We start from the raw sequence: 16700 nt of genomic DNA on the forward strand, positions 1-16700 counted from the left end.
TAATATCTGGTACTGCTAGGCCCCCTTCCTTCACATTTTTTTTCATTATTTCCCTTGATATTCTTGATCTTTTGTTCTTCCAAATGAAATTTGTTATAGTTTTTTCTAATTCAGGAAAGAAGTTTTTTGGTAGCTTGATAGGTATGGCACTAAATAGGTAAATTAATTTGGGTAGAATTGTCATTTTTATTATGTTAGCTCGTCCTACCCATGAGCAATCAATGGCTTTCCAATTGTCCCTGCCCTAGGTACTTAATTTTTACTAGAAGATGAAACTTGTTAAGTTATATACAAAGAATTTCAGTGATACCAATGTTACCAACTGGGAATATCAATAAAGGTTCTATGTAGAAAGTTTTATCTGAGGGGAATATCTTGAAGGAAGTTAAGTATTCTAAGAGCTAGAGTACAGGTAAACCTTGTAACAAGATATGGAGAACCATCTATGTTGGGCACAGAAACAGTTGATGACGTTGTTGTCTGTGGTGTAGCGTAATTTGACTATTATATAGTGTTCATGAAAGGGAATAAATAATGTGATTGGAAAAGTAGATAGGAGTCATTTTGTAGAGGTCCTTAAATGCCATGCTGTGGATTTTGTATTTATTCTAGAAGCTACTAAAGGTTTTGAGTAGGAGAGAGGAAACGTGTTGTGTTTCTGTGTTTTGGGATTATCAGTTTGATGAATATTGGAAGATTGGTTTTTTGATTTCAGTTTGGTCTTAAATCATTTATTTTCCCTTTTTCCTCATTAAAGATTGGTGTCATCAATGCAAAATACTGAAGCAAAATTAGAACTGATATTCAGCCTTCTGACTCATTCTTTATAATTTTCTCATCCAACTGTTTAGTTCCTCTTTGATCTTGATATTTCATCCAATACTGTTTTATTTTTAATAAAATTTATTTATTAAAATCTTATTGCCCAGTGCATCCTCTCTCCCTCTCCCTCCTAGACTTCCATTTCTTATGATAAAGAATACAAAGATTTGATATAAAGATAAATAGTTCAGCAAAACTGGCCAACATATTAATAAAAGCTTGGCATTGTATGAGGTATTCCATACCGCAGAATCATTCAGAGCTTCAAAGAAGTAGAGGAGATGAGAGGTATTTTCTCATAGTGTGGTTTTATCCAATACATTTTTAAAATTAAATTTTTTTTTAATTTTTCCTCAATTATATGTAAAATTTTTTTGAATTTCTAATTCTCTTTCTACTTCCTGACCTTCCCTTGTCCCTCTTTGAAAAGATAAGCAATTTTATATTGATTATTATATATTATTATATCTGTAGTCATACAAAACATTCTCATAATTCTCATGTTGCAAAAGAAACTGCAAACCAAAACAAAAAGAATATTAATATTTATTTAAAATTTATTTAAAAAGTATGTATCATCAATTCTTTCTCTGGAAAAAGAGTTAAAGTTTTTCATATATGTCCTTTCTAATTGTCTTGAATCATGTTGCTGAGAATAGTTAAGCCATTTAAAATTTATCATCATATAATATTGCTGTTACTGTATATAGCATTCTTCCTGGTTCTGCTCGTTTTACTTTGCATCAGTTCATGTAAATATTTTCACAATTTTCTGAAAGAATCCTGTGTATCATTTCTTGAAACACAATAGTATTCTGTCACAATTATATATTACAGCTTGTTCAACCTTTCCCCAATTGATGGGCATACTTTCAATTTTAAATTTTTTGCCACTACAAAAAGAGATGTTATCAATATCTTTATAATATAGGTCCTTTTTTATTTCTAGGGATAGCAACCTAGTAGTAGTATTACTGGATCAAAAGGCACAGATAGCCCTTTGAGTAGAGTTCCAAATTGTTTTCCAGAATGGTTGGATCAGTTCATAGTTCTACCAACAGTGCACTAAGGTCTCTATTTTTCTATATCTCCTCCAACATTTGTCAATCAGCAGCTTTCCCTTGTTCCATTCATCAATTCTAGTATATCATGCACTGGAGAAGAAATCCTTCTTACTCTGCCTTGGATGTTCTTTTACTTCCCTAGTTCTATGCTGTGCTTCTTCCAGTCCAGCCAAAGTTCATGTTGGCTTCCATATACTTTTAAAAAATATATATAATTTTTATTTTATTTTTAAAAATATTTTTCCATGGCTACATGATTCATGTTCTCTCCCTCCCTTCTTCCCTCACCCTTCCTGGAACTGACAAGCAATTCCACTGGGTTATACATGTAGTGCCATATACTCTTGACTCACATTGAGCTTATAGTTTGCCAAAGACCTCCAGTCTTATTCAGAATAATTGCCAAAGTCAGTTCTTTTTAAAAATAAAATATGCCCTTCCACAACCAAAATCCAATCACAGATCACATTCAGGCAAAAGCTATAAGCAATATTTGAGAGACTGAATTTATTTACTTGTATTATCCTACCTAACCAACAGAACACAGTTTGATTTTTTTTTTTTTTTTTTTTTTTGGGAACCTGGCTAATGTGGGAATTTGTAATGTTTTTTTTTTTTTTAATCAATGTCTTGATGAGAGAGTGGTATGAGGAAGAAATTTGGAACTAAAAATACAATGAAATTTAATTAAAATTTAAAATGAAAAATACTTGAAAAAGCTATCTAATGAACATTATTATTTATTGAACATATTGAATTCAGTATTACTTATTTGTTTTAAATGGTGTCTTGTGTGTTACTGGTCCTCTCTGCTGAAATTCTTTTTCATACCCACTACTTTTTATAATGTTTGGTTTTGTGGATGCATAATATTTTCTTCTTTAATTTTTGGATATAATCGATAAGCTTCAGCATTTTGAAGGAGAGAAAGACTTATGGGAATTTAAAATGATATGTAAAGAAAAGTTGGTTTGTCAGATTTTCATAAATTACAAACTATCTAACCATGTGCAGTTTTTAAATAATCAGCTACTATAGTCTAAAATGTTTTATTGTGACTTTAATAACATCATTCTATTGCTTAAAAATATATGAATAGGTTTTGACATGCTTCATGGAATAAATGCTTGTTGTTTATCTAATAATTAGGGAAAGAATAGGGAAGAGAATCAGTTAGTAGTTCTTTTTTTTCCTGGGGTGAGGCAGTTAATTTTCTTTTTTTGAGAAACCTTAGATTGTTTTGTTGTTGCATTTTCCAGTTAAAGAACTTGTTTCATTATACACAAAATTGCTTTAAATAATCCAATTGTCATATTCTGAGTAAGTCAGAATGTATAGGTGATAACATATACCCGATAATATCTAAAGTCTACGTTTTGTGATTTGGCCTAAGTTTTCAAAGAGCAAAGGAAGATTTAACAACACTATTGTAGTTGATTCTGTGCACATAATAACCATACTCGTATTTAAAATAATTAAACCATTATCGCTTAAAGGATGTGAACTATTTTTTTTTTGCACAAAGGTGAGCAGATATCAATAGCCAAGGAAGAAATGCTAATCAATATCCTTGACTTGGAAAAATAATTATTAAACTCTTATGTGAGGGCACTTTAAAAAAAACAAAAAAAAAACCCTTACCGTCCGTCTTGGAATCAATACTGTTATTGGCTCCAAGGCAGAAGAGTGGTAAGGGCTAGGCAATGGGGTTCAAGTAACTTGCCCAGGGTCACACAGCTGGGAAGTGTTTGAGGCTAGATTTGAATCTAGGACCTCCTGTCTCTAGGCCTGGCTCTCAATCCCCTGAGCTACCCTGCTGCCCCTGTGAGGATACTTTTATAAGAGCACTTTTTTTTTGTTGTGGAAAGTGAATGGGTTGATCTTAATATAGTCATTCTACTTTAATGAACTTAGTTCCCATAAGTAAATTATGTTTATCTTTCTAAAAGATATATTTGAATTTCACACATCTTGTATTTAATCATCAAGGATCCAAGGCTAGGCCAGAATATTCATGTGCCTAAAATCAAGATGTCATTTAAGGTAAGAAAACATAAAACATAGCCAGTCTTAGACCACAATCTAGTACTTGATTTTTATACATATATTTTTCTGTAATATATATGTGAAAAAAATCAACCATTCCATTGATTCATCCACTCACACATAAAGAGGTCTTTCTGCTTGGCCTCCCAACCCTGAATGTTAAGGATCATTCAAAAATAAAAGGGAATGACAATATTCTTTCAGGTTTCATTTTAGCCTTTAAAAAAAGTAAATTCCCAGAGTTTATTTGATAGAAATAATTTTACAACCTCTACTCCTTTAATTGCCTCATTGTGCCACATAGATGACCCCATATTCTTTAAAAAAAATTATACCAGTCCTTTCTTTATAATACTCCATTCTCCCTAGTCAAACATGATCTTGTAACTGAAAACCATTTAGCAAAACTAGGAAATATGTACATACTATGTTTTACAGAAATGTACTAATGTTCTCACTTCTAGATTGAGCTGAAGAATGTGTATTGCCATCAGTTCTTTGAGATTGAAATTGATCAGTTAGAGCTCAGCTGCCATTGAGTTTCATTCTCATTCACAATTTTTAAATTTTGGTTATTATATTTAATGTTTTCCCGGTTCTGCTTCATTCAACATCCTTTCATGCAATTCTTCCCACATCTATGAAATCTTTATATTCATAATCTTTAAAACATACTAATATTTCATTACATTTTTTTTACAGTTAAGAGCATCCACTTGTTTACTTTTGTTGTTGTTGTTAGCACAAAATTTGCTACTTATCAGTATTTTGTTACATGTAGAATCTTTCCTTCTGTCTATGAATTCCTTGATGCATATGCCCAGAAGCAGATTCATGGGGTCAAAGCACACAAACATTTGAATTATTTTTCTCACAAAATTCCAAGTTTTCCAGAAAGTTTCCACTGATAGTATATTAGTGAAACTCCCCCCCCCTGAACTTTTCCAGTATATACACAGTGCTCTTTTTAAAGGGATTTTGATATGACTCAGTTTAAGAAATTGAAAGAGAAAGCTCCAAATTAACAAAAAACTATTAAAAGGTATTTGTAAGAGAGCTTTTTGATGTTGACTTTGACAGATTATTTAGGAGGAGGAATATGATAAATTGAGCTGGTTCCTACATTGGCAGAGATTTATTTTTTCTGCTGAACCAGATTCCATAATCTTAATTTTTTTGAATATTCAGTTATTCATGGGCATATGTGAATGTGAATATGATATTCCTTCTAACAAAGAGGTACAGATTATGATCCTTCTTAGTCTACCTATCTTCTGTGCCTCATATATGTTAATGGTCCCTCTATAGATCATAGAATTCTACAATCTCTGAAAAATTATGTGGGATACCCAAAAGGCAGTGCAAAGGCATATGGTTGCCATGAGCAGGCTTAATAGTTTACAGACAAGGGATTAAGAAGAATCAAAGTAATAGAATAAAAGAAATATATGAAGGAACAAAAAGAAGATTGACTAGTCATATGGGAAGAGCCGTGATGACTGATAACCTATGTGCTTGGTATCCTTAAATATTAGGAAAATGTAAGACCTTCTTCCCACCCTCCAGCATTTGAGGGAAAATGAATGAGTGCACATGGTTGGGTTGCCAGGTAGACAGTGCCTCCATTGAGATATCAGATTCATTTGATTATGTGAAGGCTTGATTAGCCAGGATTTGATAGACTATCTTATGTTCATTTGTTTACAGATAATAATCTATTCAGCTTATTGTAAACATTTAAATATTATTGCTGAAAAAGAATATTTATCTTCATTTCCTGTAAATCACTTTTACTTTCATGGTATTAAAAATGTAAATGACACATTGCTAATTAAATTTGTCATCATCAATATACCTTAATAACCTTTGCTATTTGTTAATGACTTAAGTAATTCTGAGCTTCTGACCTCTCTTGTCTTTATTTCTTATTCTCTTTAGTTCCATGCTATGGACACATTATACAGACACAGCTATGATTTGAGCAGTGCAATTAGTGTTCTGGTACCACTCGGAGGACCTGTTTTATGTAGAGATGAAATGGAAGAATGGTCTGCTTCTGAAGCCAGCCTATTTGAAGAGGCTTTGGAAAAATATGGAAAAGACTTCAATGATATACGTCAGGACTTTGTAAGTAGGAAATTGTAGGGCCTTTTTTTGTGATTAAAATAAGTAATGGCATGAGCACTGTATTTGACCTGAAAATATTTTAAAGCATTTATCTACAAAGCCCATGTTTCACCTGTTATCTTTTAGCTACGCAATAAACAGGAGTCTTATCAGGATGAGAATAACGATTTGATAATGCTTCTCAGCTAAAACAGTTATGCCCATTTTAAGGAAATGACTGCTTTACCAATGAATAGGACTAGGAGCCTGAAGTTCCTTGAGCCTCTAATACAAGTTTCAGTAATAGGTTCTCTCTGCTTTTGGGCAGAGGCTTAACCTTAGTATTTTCCAATTATCTAGCTATAAAATTTGGACATGATTTAAATTTTATCATATTTTCTTTATTGTAGTATCTTTGAATTATTTAATTATCTGAATCTTTTCTCTTATGACTAATATGATATAGTATCATTTTGATAGCTTTACTAATAGCATGCATTTTCTCATAGTCTAATTAAGAATTATTCTTTATTAAGATCTGTATCCCAAAGAGATAAAGGGGGGTGGACTCAGATACTTGTACAAAAATATTTATATCAGCTCTTTTTATGGTGGCAGAAAATCATATACCATCAGAAAATTTCATTGATCAGATGTATCTTAGGATTGTGCCCTTTAGTAAAATCTCATTTCATTTAAAGGAGGAAACAGACTAATTCATGTAGGTACTTAAGTGGCTTTTTCTACTCTTCTTTAGACTTAAAGAAAATTACTTAAAAAAAATCTACTGCCTTATAACACTTCAGCATTATGTGCTGCAGTATTTTAAATTATTTACAAACCAGAAGCTTTTAGTTGAGGCTTAGAAGAAACTTCTAAGAATGGCCTATTCATTCTATTTCAATTTTTAAAAACTGAACTATATTTTCAATTTATGTGCTATTTTATATTCAATGTGATTTTTCTGGAGGGGGTGACCACATTGTTTCTTTTTTAAAAACCCTGATCTTCTGCCTTAGGATCAGGACCAAGTTTTGGTTCCAAGATGGAAGAGTGGCAAAGGCTAGGCAATTGGGCTTAAGTGACTTGCCTAGAGTCATATAGCTAGGAAGAGTCTGAGGCCAGATTTGAATCCACTTTCAAACTACTGAGTGACCTAACTGCCCCATCCACATTGTTTCTTGACCATATAGACTGCCTCTGGGATTGTATAAAGTAATTCCCATGTTAAGATGCTACTTATAAATCCCCAAGAGCCACTTCCATGGAAAGTAGAACTACTATAATTTTATTTTATTTTTTTAATTAAAACCCTTTCCTTCTGTCCTAGAATCAGTTCTAAGTATTAGTTCCAGGTCAGAAGAGCAGTAAAGATTAGGCAGTTCAAATTAAGTGACTTTCCTAGAGTCACACAGTTAGGAAGTGTTTAAAGACCAGATTTAAACCCATCTCCAGACCCTGGCTCTTTATCCACTGAGCTACCTAACTGTCCCTACTATACATTTTTAGCAAGAGATTAGTTGTGATATTTTTTTTTTGTAGAATTAATCTAAAATGTCATTAAACCTGAAAAAAGAGAAATTTTCTCATACTAGTTTAATTGGAATTCATTAAATCCCAGAGATATAATATTAACCTGCTAATTACTCATCCAGTTAGTTTTTCATTGGTCATTTAATTGTATCTATGTGACTTTAGTACATTTTTCGTAATTTATAATTATCCTTTCCTTCATCCCTGGACAGCCTTTCCCCCTCACCATCTGTCTATCTTTCTGTCTTTTGAAACATAGTTAATCCTTTTGCTAGATTAAAATATTTCTCATGTATAAGCATATACTAGATTCAGATGCAGTCCAAGCTCATGCATTTGCCCACATGATGTTTATATATGTATACATTGTAAACAAAGTCATAAGTTGCTGAACATCTTGACTTTATAGCCATTTATCCAAATTTTAAGCTTCTTAAGACTAGGCCACATCTTTTAAATTTCTTTATTTTACATTTCAATACATAGCCATACTCTTTGTGATCATGCCATATACAATTAATACTCAACTTTCATGGGAGTATCATTCCTTGAAAATAGTGGGAAAGTAAAAAATGCATATGTTGATATACTGAATATATGGCAAACAGTGGGTAGGTTCCCCTGACCACCAAAAATTGTACTCTTTTGCTAGAGATTGCTAAAGATCCATTTTTTTGCATGCAGTGCTTTATAATACAAAATATATTCAGATTATATGCAGTTTTTCTAATAGTAATTGTGAAATAACACACAAAATGCAAGGGAATGGTGGAGCAGTGCTAAAAAGGGACTGGGAAGGTCAGGGGCAGTGATATCAGAAGAACTCCAAGGTAAAAAATGGGAAAAGGTTAGCTTGCCTTGTCTAAAGATCTTTTTAGCTCTGTGGCAAGCACATGCCTTGAAATGAACCCATGCCCCAGGCTTTAGTTCAGAACTCTACCCTGGTGGCTGGGGGTGGTAGCATCTCATATACCTACAAATATTTTTTTCCCATATTTTTCAGTTCACTCATTGAACTTTTGAGAGGTTACATTACACTTTTGGGGTGGATTCATGAATACATTTAGGAATACTTTCCTCCTTTTAGGAGATACAAATAGTGCATTGTACCTCTTTTTTTCCTTTACTTCACGTTTGTGTGAATGTGTGCATTTGCCAATGCAAAAGTAAAAACATTACTAATAAAATTGTATTTTATTCTAAAAGCAATGAGGAAGCATTCAGGATTTTTGAACAGGGGAGTGAAGTGGTTAGAACTATGCCTTTGGAAGATTCTTTTGATTACTAGGCAAGGTGAATTAGTGAAAGAAGAGACAAGGCACGAATAGCATTTAGTCCAAAGGCAAGCTGTTTGAGGGCTTGGACTAGAGTGGTGACCATGGGGAGATAATGAATTATTAATACAATTTAGTAACTGTTTGGATTTGGGCAATAAGGGAAGGGTAGAGTAAAAATTGTAATATCATACATTTAGAGTTGAGAAGACATTTTAGAAATGATCTAGTTCAACCCTCCCTTGTCTTAGATATGAAGATACACATGGATGAAGAAAGATCATATTAATATTAAGTAACAGAACTACAATATGAAAATGACTTAAGTCACAAACCTTGTTGGTTATGGCAAGGAAGCTTCTAAAGCAACAGACAAATTTAGTGGAAAGGAAGATACCTGATTTTATTTTAGATTTAATATCTTTGTGATGAGGATGTAACATCTGTGAAGAGATGCCCAGAAGGTAGTAGATGTGGCAGGACTGGAATTCAGGAGACAAGTTAATTCTGTATATATAGCTTTGAGAATTATTTGCATAGGGGGCAGCTGGGTGGCTTGGTGGATTGAGAGCCAGACCTAGAGACAGAAGGTCCTAGGTTAAAATCTTCCCTCAGAAACTTCCTAGCTATGCGACCCTGGACAAGTCACTTAACCCCCATTAACTAACCCTTACTACTCTTCTGCCTCATAACCCACACTCAGTATTGATTCTAAGGTGGAAGGTAGGGTTAAAAAAAAAAGAATCCTATGCATAGAGGTGATGCTTGAAGACAGAGTTACTGATAAGATGTCTGAAGAAGAAAGCATAGGACTGAACTCTAGGGAGAGCTCATCTTAAAGTATTTGAAGAGTCTGATTCAGTAGTATGAGAGGTATTCAGATTTTTAGGAGGAGTCATGAGAAAACAGTGTTAAGAAAATTATGGAAAGTGAAAAAAATCCCAAAGGGGAGGAATTTAGCAGTATCTAAAATGCAAACAAGATATCAAGGAGATTAACCGAGAAAAAAAGGTCACTGGATTTAGCAGTTAAGAACTCACTGGTATTCTTTGATAGAGCAGTGTCAGTAGAGAGTTAGAGTCAGAAACCAGGTTGCAAGCGAATGAGGAATAGGTGAGTAAAATAAAGATATAAATGACTTTTCCTATAAGTGTAAGATTGAAAGGAAGGTGAGATATAAGATGGAAGTGTGGGGACTTTGGAAATTTCTAGGATTGAATAAAGTTATTTAAAATATTTTAAAAGTTTTATTTATACTGTTTAAAACAGTTATTTCTGTGTCTTTTCCTCTGTGACTTGTGACAAAGAAAACCAGGCTGAAAAAAACAACACCCCTGAGTAAATGTGGTAGAACTGAGCAGATTCGAGGGAGTTGAAAGACAAACTAATAGAGAGGGAGCAACTGAAAATAACAAATTGTATAGAAGTTAGTGTGGGAAACTCCCATTGGAGATAAGGAGAGGAGATGAAACACATCCCATCAGGTTCATGATAGCTCGCCCTGCAAGAGGTTCTCTCTTGGACTTGACTGATTATAACAAACTTGCATTATTCTTCCATGTTTGATGGGTAGGACTTCTGTATCTGTCATCATTCAGTATACAGTTTACATCAGGGATGTCAAAACAGGTTAGGGACTTTATGGTGAATGTTCTTAGGGTTTTACCATTTTTGACTAGGAAACTAGAAGCTTTATCATTGAGAAAAATAGGTTATTCTAGAAAAAAGGAGGAAGTACACATAGAAAGGGAATGTCTAGAGCAGATAACTTTTTACAACAAAAGCCTAGAATCAGAAAACTGGAGAGGTATTACAAACTACCAAAAGAACAAGTATATAGTTTTGTCAAAAAGATGTAAAGTCTATATTGAAAATGTAGATTATAAAAATAAAAATAAAAATATTTTCTTAGCAACTCGATTTCTTTCTTTTAACTGATTCCAGATTGAAGATTTTTTGAGTTTGCACAGACCAAATTAACAAACAGAACTCTGGTTTACTTGCCCTCAACTGGGATTTCTCTTGTTCAGAGGCAGTATCATGGCTTATCTTGTACCTAGGTCTCTACTAAAAGGGGAGAGGGCTGTTGGCATGCTTGGAAAGAACACAGCTTTATTTAACCCAACAACCACAAATAAAATAAGGATCTTATTTTTGTTCAGTCGTTTCAGTTGTATCTGACTCTTTATGATTCCATTTGGGTTTGTTATTTATTTTTTTTTAGCAAAGATGCTAGAGTAGTTTGCCATTTCCTTCATCTCATTTTGCAGATGAGAAACCTGAGGCAAACAAGAGTTAATTGATGTGTGAATTTATATAAATTTTACTCACTTATTCTGTTTAAAACACTTTCTTGGTTAATACCCACCCCACCCTCTGACACAGGTACTATGGGAGGAATTTAAAGGTCTGGTGCCCTGATGTGGTGTCTTGGCATACAGAAAGGGATGGCCGAAGTCTTGGTGTGATGGATGGCATGTCCAGAAGTCTTGAAGCCTTGGCTCCAGACTGAGGTTTAGCCTGTCAGAGGGTCCCAGGAGTAGTGATGAAAATTGGCTTTATAAGAAAAGGGACAGAGGAAGTATACTCTGTCTCTGTCTGTCTCTTGATGCAAACTGCCCTATCTCCCTTCTTTGGAGTGTTTAACACTTGACACTACACTGATTATCTCTCAGTTAGTTGGCCACTTAAGCCAATTCAGCTGGGCCATTTGGAGTTCAAGCTGGAGAAATGTGGAAGTGGTTTTAGTTAGGTGAATCCAGGTGATCATGTGATTTCTCTTTCTCTCTCACCTTTACTAATGAATAATTACACACTAATATACAGTTTTCAGAGAATTTTATCTTAAAAGTTATTTGCCTAAGGTTACACGGCTAGTAAGTGTGTGAGGTCTTCCTGATTCTAGGCATAGTATTCTGTTCACTAAGTTACTCCAGGGATAGATATCATACTTGTCCCCAAAATATAGCCAACAGTACTCCTTCCCTTTCTAGTAAGTCCTAACCCCACAGAAATCTATATCATCTTCCACTCCATACCCCAAATGCAACAAACATGAATTGTATAAGGGAAAGAAGTCAAGGTTACTACAGAGGTAAGCAGTCTTCTCCATTGTTGAACTTTAATTCTTCATTCTTAAATTGAAAGTTAAAGCTCTTCTTTTCTATTATTTGCTGCCCCTTGCTTCTGGTTCTGGAGTTCTCCAAGAACTCCTTGCTGTTCCCTTCAGCCATAATTCATAGTGGATTGTTTCCTAGATGTTTCTATGGATATACATTTCTCTCTCCAGAAAACTAAATCTCAAATTCTGTATCTCATCTCTTTATCCTTTTTACAGTCAAGGCTGGGTTTATTCTTCATCATTCCTACCCCCAGAACTCCATGGGTCTTTTTTCTGTGAGCGGCCTTACTCTTTTGAGCCTCTTGCTACTTCCTAACTGCTGTTCTCTCTAGACCACCTTAGTATATATTTAGAGGTAAAGTGAGTTTAGTTAAATCAGCGAAGAGAAGATTATGCAAGTGACCATGACAAATAGAATGGCAGAAGTAAATTGAAATGAATTGAACATGAAGCCTGATAGATAGGCAATGGGTAAGGATTGCTAGGAACTGTGCAGTGAGCCTAAAGCAATTGGGTAAGTACTAGAGATTCAAATGCAAGAAATCAAAACAGTTCTTTGTCTCAAGGAGCTTGCATTCTGATGGAGAAAATAAATACATATTGGAGAGGTTAGTGGGAATATGTATATGCATATGCATATGTATATGTATATGTATATGTATATGTATATGTATATGTATATGTATATGTATATGTATATGTATATGTATATGTATATGTATATGTATATGTATCATGGTTTGGAATCCCCTGGCAAGGTAAAGTAAAAGCTCATCTATTAGAGACCAGAGTCCTAGGGGCAGAATCTAGATTCCTGTGGGAAAAGATAATGATGGTAGTTAGGGTGCACAAAAGTAGCATGTTTTGGAAAAGTTTTGGAATCTCTGAGGATGTGATCCCAGTAATGAGATCTTTGAGGCAAAAGGTTTGAAGAGTTCATTAATTTTTTTTTGCGTTTTAAGTCCAACTTATTTTCCAGAATAGCTGAATAAATTCACAGTTCCACCAACAATGTATTAGCCAGCCTATTTTCCCACAAATGAGTTTTCTCATCTCTTGCCATTTTTGCTAATAAGTGTACAAGAAGGGTCATCTCAGGGTTCTTTTAATTTAAATTTCCCTTAAATTGCTTGTTTCAGTGTTTTTAAAGTCTAAGTTTTGAAACATGTTCATTTTGCATCATTTCATGACTTCTAAAATAATTTGGATGGCTTTCCCCGTATATTTATCCAGTATCTGTATGCTGGCACACATTAATTCACTTTTTATTGGTATATTCTGTAATTGTACATTATACTTCCCTACAAAGTACAAATACATACCGAGCATAATTAAATAAAATCTAACTGGTTAATTGGCAATCTTCCCATTTTACTTGGCGAAATGGGAAGGTAGGAGAGACAGTAAGGTGTGTTTTGAGGGAGTAAGAGGGTGGCCCATTCAGATACCCTGCAATTCCTTTAGGAGTGAAGAAGTTTTTCAGTCAGCTTCTTAATGGAAATATGTAGGAAGTTGGTCAAGCTATTGGTCAAAAAGCTTACCCAGTAGGAGAGACCAATAAAAATCAGCCCCATAGAGTCCAGCTAGAGTGTCAAGGGTTATCCCTGGCAGATGGAAGTTGAGTTATGTATAAGAGCAGGCCCAGGAACCCCAAATAAGTGACCTATTCAACAAAGATACTAGGGGAACAGCATGAGGACAGAACAGAAAGACACTGTCCTTGCTGTGCCAGAAATGTGAGTTGCTTTGGTTGCCCTCTTTCCCTGTGAACTCTAGTGTATGCCCATACTTTCCACTGCTAGGTTTATGGAAAGAATGCTTTTTTACAGTTTATACCAGTGATTCCCAAAGTGGGCGCTGCTGCCCCCTGGTGGGTTCTGCAGTGATCCAGGGAAGCGGTGATGGCCACAGGTTTATTGATTTCTATTAAATTTCTTTTAATTTCTATTAAAATTAAAAAAAATAATTTCCAGGGCTAAGAAATATTTTTTCTGGAAAGGGGGTGGTAGGCCAAAAAAGTTTGGGAACCACTAGTCTATACTATGCCATTGTCAGTAAATGCCTTTGCTTTGAGCTCATTGTGTCAGCTATTTAACTGGTAAAGGTGAACACAGTAGTTGAGAGGGCTCTTAGCCTATGATTTTAGGGGGGTGTAGACCCAAGGAATATGATGATCTTGTATTATATTGATATCACCTATTATATTTGACCCATTGTATTGTTTTTCAATGCTGACTTTCTTCATACTGTAGTCATTGTTGTGAATATTGTCCTTTTGGTTCTAATTTCTTTACTCTGAATCATTTACTGCAACTCTGACCATGTTCCTTGACATTTTTCATATTTTTCATTCTTGTCACTTTGTAAAAGTTCTTATAACTGTTAGCGTTACTAACATAATATAAGATAAATAGTCTAATGAGTTTTTAGGATTTTATATTACTGGGGAAAATGTCAAATTTTATTTTAGAAAAGCACAATACCTCTGTTTCCCATGAAAGCAATTTATTGTTCTGAAATGAAGAAAGTTTTATATTAATGTTTCAGAAATAGAAAATATAGAACACTTAAAAAAGGAACATCAAATATAAAAAGGAGGGGACAAATAAATTTGTAGACACAATGGGACAATACTTTGGGGATTTTAATTAGCTAAGTAAGGGAAAATAGATGTGAGTTAACTTCTTTCTTGGTGCAAGAAATTGGATATTTTAGTGTAAAGTCTTTTGTCAACAATAAATAAATTAAGGACTAGGTCTTAGATATATTGACAAATAATGTTTAAAATATTTGGGAGTTTTATTGTCTCAGCCTAACTAAAATAATTACACTCTCCTTTCAGTATTGGTTCATTCATTTTCCTCTTCCATAGCTAAAGGAAAATGTTTATAATATTGCAGTTATTATTTCCTTAAATAATGAAGCTTCTTCATTGAACCATGGTTATATTTTGTAAGCGTACCTGTTACACAATGCAGTTATTAAGCTGAAAGCTATGAAGTATTTTATGTTTCAGTATTTATTAAAAATCTAATTTAAGGGGGCAGCTAAGTGTCTTAGTACATTAGAGCCAAACCTCAAGATCCTTGAGCAAGTCATGTAACCCCAATTGCCTATCCCTTATCACTCTTCTGCTTTGAAACCAATACATAGTGTTGATTCTCACACACAAGGTAAGATTTTTTTTTAAATGTAGTTTAAGCACACATTTTTCTTCCAAATTAGAGCAATTGTAAAATCAATCGGCCCGTTTCCCATTCCCAAATGACTTTTTGGTTGTAAGTCAGCATCCTTTATTCCTCCAGTAAGCATTTATAGACCATCTACAAGATACAGAATATTGAATATAGTGGGAGATAAAAATGAACTGAATGTAGCATGAAATCCATTGGGCTGGAAAGCTTGAATCTTTCTAAATTAAAATTATCTCTGGAAATATGATCCGTGGGATTTAGAATTGAAAAAGAATTTAGAGATCATATAGCATACTCTCTCCCCACTAGTTTTACAAATAAAAAAATGGACATCCACAGAGGTCAAAGGTATCAGACAGAAACTAGCAAAGCCAAGATTTGAATCTAGGTTCTCAGATCCTGAATGCAGTGTTCTTTCCTCAGTACCATAGAAACAGTGTTATGAAGTTGGTTTTCTTTAGACAGTATTATTTTAAAGAAGAGGTTTTTATGGGGATATATAGTAGCTTCAGTTTTTCAATTTTATTAAACTTCAAATGTTTATTTTTCAGCTCCCATGGAAGTCTTTGACTAGCATCATTGAATATTATTACATGTGGAAAACTACTGATAGATATGTACAACAGGTAATCCTATCTTTTTGGCATTTATGAACATACCACAAAACAAAAAAATGATTTAGTGATTTGTCATCCTATGATATTTTTATAACTACTCCCAAGTTTAAGAGGCCATTTTAATTAAACTATGTTTGTTATTAAGGAAAACGTCACTAAGAAGGGGATGCTATAGGGAAAAATTATTGATATATCTATTGCTGGAGTTCCATTTTTGTGAAGAAATTAATCTTCAAAGTTACTGGTCTTCCCTTTCAGGACAAAACAAACCAAAAAAAAAAAAAACAAAACTTGAGAAACACTATTTAATACTTCTTGGTTTTCTCTAACCTGAATAATTTAAAATGTACTTGTGAAACCAGGTCATATCAACATATATTGGATATATAGTCAAGGTTGCTTTGAATACTGGTTTTTTGTTTTAAGTATTTTGTAATTTTAAAAATAAAAGGAAATAGTAGTAATTCTTACACATTATATGTAAAATGTTCTTTTTTTTTTTTAATTAGAAACGCCTGAAAGCTGCAGAAGCTGAAAGCAAATTGAAACAAGTCTATATTCCAACTTAGTAAGTACTGAAGATTTTTTGATGAGTTTAAGAGCTAGAATCAGTGCAAATTATGCCCTTTCTTGCTATTCAACCTTAATTAAATCACCAGACCTTTTTCTCCTGCTGTTTCTGACTCAGTAAAGCAATGGAAATCTTCTTTATGTTAGACTACAAAAATGTGCTCAGGACAAAAAGTTAACAGAGGAGACAAACCAAAGCAGACAAACATATGAGGCAGAGACATATGTAGTGGACTGTGCCTCAGTTATAATGACAAGGAAAATGTCAGAAAACACAACCATGAAAGCATATATGTATCAATTGGATGAATTTTATTTTTAATTGCAGCTTCTGATGTTGAAAATTATGCTGT

At 33.7% G+C, this 16700-nt stretch overlaps 1 protein-coding gene across 1 annotated transcript in view; it reads left to right on the forward strand.

Moving 5' to 3' along the window:
* MTA3 (metastasis associated 1 family member 3) overlaps positions 1-16700 on the forward strand; it is a 195598-nt gene that overhangs the window by 144190 nt on the left and 34708 nt on the right. Inside the window, exons 9-11 of the mRNA XM_044659459.1 lie at positions 5871-6059; positions 15712-15786; positions 16287-16345. Of these exons, the coding sequence (XP_044515394.1) occupies positions 5871-6059; positions 15712-15786; positions 16287-16345 (323 nt within the window). The remainder of the gene's footprint in view (positions 1-5870; positions 6060-15711; positions 15787-16286; positions 16346-16700) is intronic.

The sequence above is a fragment of the Gracilinanus agilis genome, chromosome 2 (genome assembly GCF_016433145.1).
Source record: "Gracilinanus agilis isolate LMUSP501 chromosome 2, AgileGrace, whole genome shotgun sequence".
Lineage (NCBI taxonomy): Eukaryota > Metazoa > Chordata > Mammalia > Didelphimorphia > Didelphidae > Gracilinanus > Gracilinanus agilis.